Source organism: Phragmites australis, chromosome 9 (assembly GCF_958298935.1).
Source record: "Phragmites australis chromosome 9, lpPhrAust1.1, whole genome shotgun sequence".
In the NCBI taxonomy this organism is placed as follows: Eukaryota; Viridiplantae; Streptophyta; class Magnoliopsida; order Poales; family Poaceae; genus Phragmites; species Phragmites australis.
Genome location: NC_084929.1, coordinates 3,995,469 through 3,998,090, shown reverse-complemented (window position 1 = coordinate 3,998,090; position 2,622 = coordinate 3,995,469). Strand labels below are relative to the sequence as shown.

General features: G+C 48.2%; 1 protein-coding gene across 1 annotated transcript; it reads right to left on the bottom strand.

Annotated features, from left to right (window-relative positions):
- On the bottom strand, positions 1-2,188 carry LOC133928451 (L-type lectin-domain containing receptor kinase SIT2-like). Its single transcript, XM_062374782.1, has one exon. It carries the CDS (start codon positions 2,105-2,107, stop codon positions 92-94), a length of 2,016 nt encoding a protein of 671 aa, XP_062230766.1. The 5' UTR covers positions 2,108-2,188; the 3' UTR covers positions 1-91.
- Between the last annotated feature and the right edge of the window lie 434 nt (positions 2,189-2,622).

Below are 2,622 nucleotides of genomic sequence, written 5' to 3'. Positions count from 1 at the left end.
CCTATTCTATATTTTGTACAGTTTATTATGCTTTGGTGTACTCTCAATATTCCTACAAGCTAGTACTCTTAAGAACATTAGAGACCATATATTATCTTCCCCCTGAGAGGCTAGATATGCTCCCATTGCTTGCCTTTGATTTTTGGCTTGACGTATTGTACTGATCAAATCCCTCTCTTAGCTCTGGGACCATCATGTTGGATATTTGGTAGGTTGGCATAAACTCTGGTAATGCCATGTCGCGATCAAGGTACTGTATGACTTGTCGCATGGTGGGTCTTGCATTAATGAATGGATGTGCACATAATAGTCCTAGCTTTAGCACCAAGGATGCTTCGTCATTGTCAAAGTATCCTTCAAGCCTAACATCTACTGTATCGGTGAGTGATCCGTTCTGCCAGTGATGAAGCACCCAGTCGACCAATAAGACATCGGTATCTTGTCTGAGTTGCTTGATAGGCCTCTGTCCACATGTGACCTCAAGAATGAATATGCCAAAGGCAAATATGTCTGTCAGAGGGGATGCCTTACCGGTGCGTCCTAGCTCTGGAGCTATGTAACCTATAGTGCCAACCACGTGGGTTGTTTTTGGGTCAGATCCATGGTCATAGAGTCTTGCAAGGCCAAAGTCTCCTAGTCGTGCATTCATCTCATTATCAAGGAGGACATTACTCGCCTTAATATCTCGATGGATGACCACTTTCTCCCATTCTTCATGGAGGTACAGTAAGCCTGATGCAACACCTTTGATGATTTGGATCCTCTTAACCCAATCTAAAGTGCGCTGCCCGTCTTGAGCATGCAAATACTTGTCAAGGCTTCCATTTGACATGTAATCGTATACCAAGAGAAGTTCGCCTTTGCGCCGACAATACCCAAGCAACTGCACGAGGTTGCGGTGTTGGAGGCGACCAAGGCTCACAACCTCCGCGATGAACTCCTTCATGCCCTGCATTGAGTCATGTGACACCCGTTTAACCGCGATTTCTGATTTAGACATTGGGAGCAACCCCTTGTACACCCTTCCAAACCCTCCAATGCCGAGAAGGTTGTTGTTCTTGAAGCTTTCCGTGGCATGGAACAAATCCTTGTATGAGAACCTGTGCGGACCAAACTCAACCTCCCAATCTTCATGCAGCTCAGCAAACTTGCGATGTCTCCTCACCAGAAGGAAAATGGCCATGCCGATGATAAGGAGGAAGGCTGCAGTTGCTACTGGCAAGACAATCTCCAAGATTCTTGACCTATCCTTGGAGACAACACGAGGTAGCTTTGGTAGCTTGCTGATGTCAATGGCCGGAGCAGGACGGTTCAAGCTGAAGCTCCAGCCGAGAACATAGTGTCGCGATTTCAGCGTTCCGCCGGTCGCTGCAGAGAAGCCAATGAACGCCGAGTCGGTGAGAACTGTTGAGAGATTGTACCTGGCTGACACTAGTGGCCTCGCAGGTTTGGCCGTGTTGAGAGTCGCCATAACCACACTGATCTGTGTGGCTTCTGCGTCGTAGTCCACCCAAACCTGCATGGCCTCACCGCTAATTAAGGTCAAGTTGCGGAAGTCACCGTTGCCGTCGTCGTAGTAGCCGGCAGGGTAGGACTGCACTGAGTGAAGGCTGTTGATGTCGATGCCTACATGGTTGTCGTTGATGTCGCGGAACTCGTCGTTCTGCATCGTATCGAGCTCGACGGCGAAAAGGCGGTTGCTGGCGTTGCCGTTGCTCTGGACGTTGAGGAGGCCCAGGTACCCGCTGGGCAAAGCGGTGGAGAAGTCCCTGCTGGCGGCAACCACGAACGCCATGCCGTGCGCACTCAGCTCGACGTGGTCGGAGATGATGCCGAACACAAAGGAAGTGGAGAACGACTGCACCGTCCCGTTGGCAAAGTCGCGAAGGCGCACCGGCGTCAGGTAGAACGCGTGACCTTTGCGTTGGAGCGTGCCGTTGGTCAGCTCGAGCATGCCGTCCGCCGTGACCGCTGCGACGCCGTCCATGGTAAAGTTCGTGCCGTGGAAGCCGGAGTAGACGAATTGATCCTGGTCATCGCCGGTGCACAAGATGGCAAGGCTCAGGCCGAGGTGGAGGAGGTGGAGGAGGAAGCGCATACGTTTCATGGTAGCAAGGCAAGTCTAGCTTTGTGACAAGCAAGTGTGATATTCTTTATGCTAAACTCTCTTATGCTCGGTAGGGAGGCCAACAAGTCGCAGCAGTGGAAATCTCTTGCGTAGTCACTGCTATCTTCTTTTTTATTGAGAGAGAGAGCGCGCGCGCGTCACTTTCGATATTCTTATCACTGCAATAAACAAATAGGTATTTGAAAGTTTATTTTTTGTTTTTGATAAAGCGCCTTCGTATTTCTTATTTTAAAGAGTTCTGTACAACACCTAAAAAGCAAAGCATTTGATGCGTTCATAGAGAAAGGCCTAAAAAAAAATACTTTCCTCATAGGAGATTCTCAAAAATATCTCAAAAGAATCTTGCGTTGAAAGCATAATACAAAAGTGCCGCAATATGAACATTATTTGTGGCATTTTGCAAAATGCCGTCAGAATTTATAATGTCTGCCAAGAAAAATACGCCTTAAAACACAAGTAATATATGTAAAGGAAATCCTGAAAGGCTGAAAATA

Bases quoted from the DNA above. Each gene is read 5' to 3' on its own strand.
- LOC133928451 (XM_062374782.1), bottom strand. From the start codon at position 2,107: ATGAAACGTATGCGCTTCCTCCTCCACCTCCTCCACCTCGGCCTGAGC.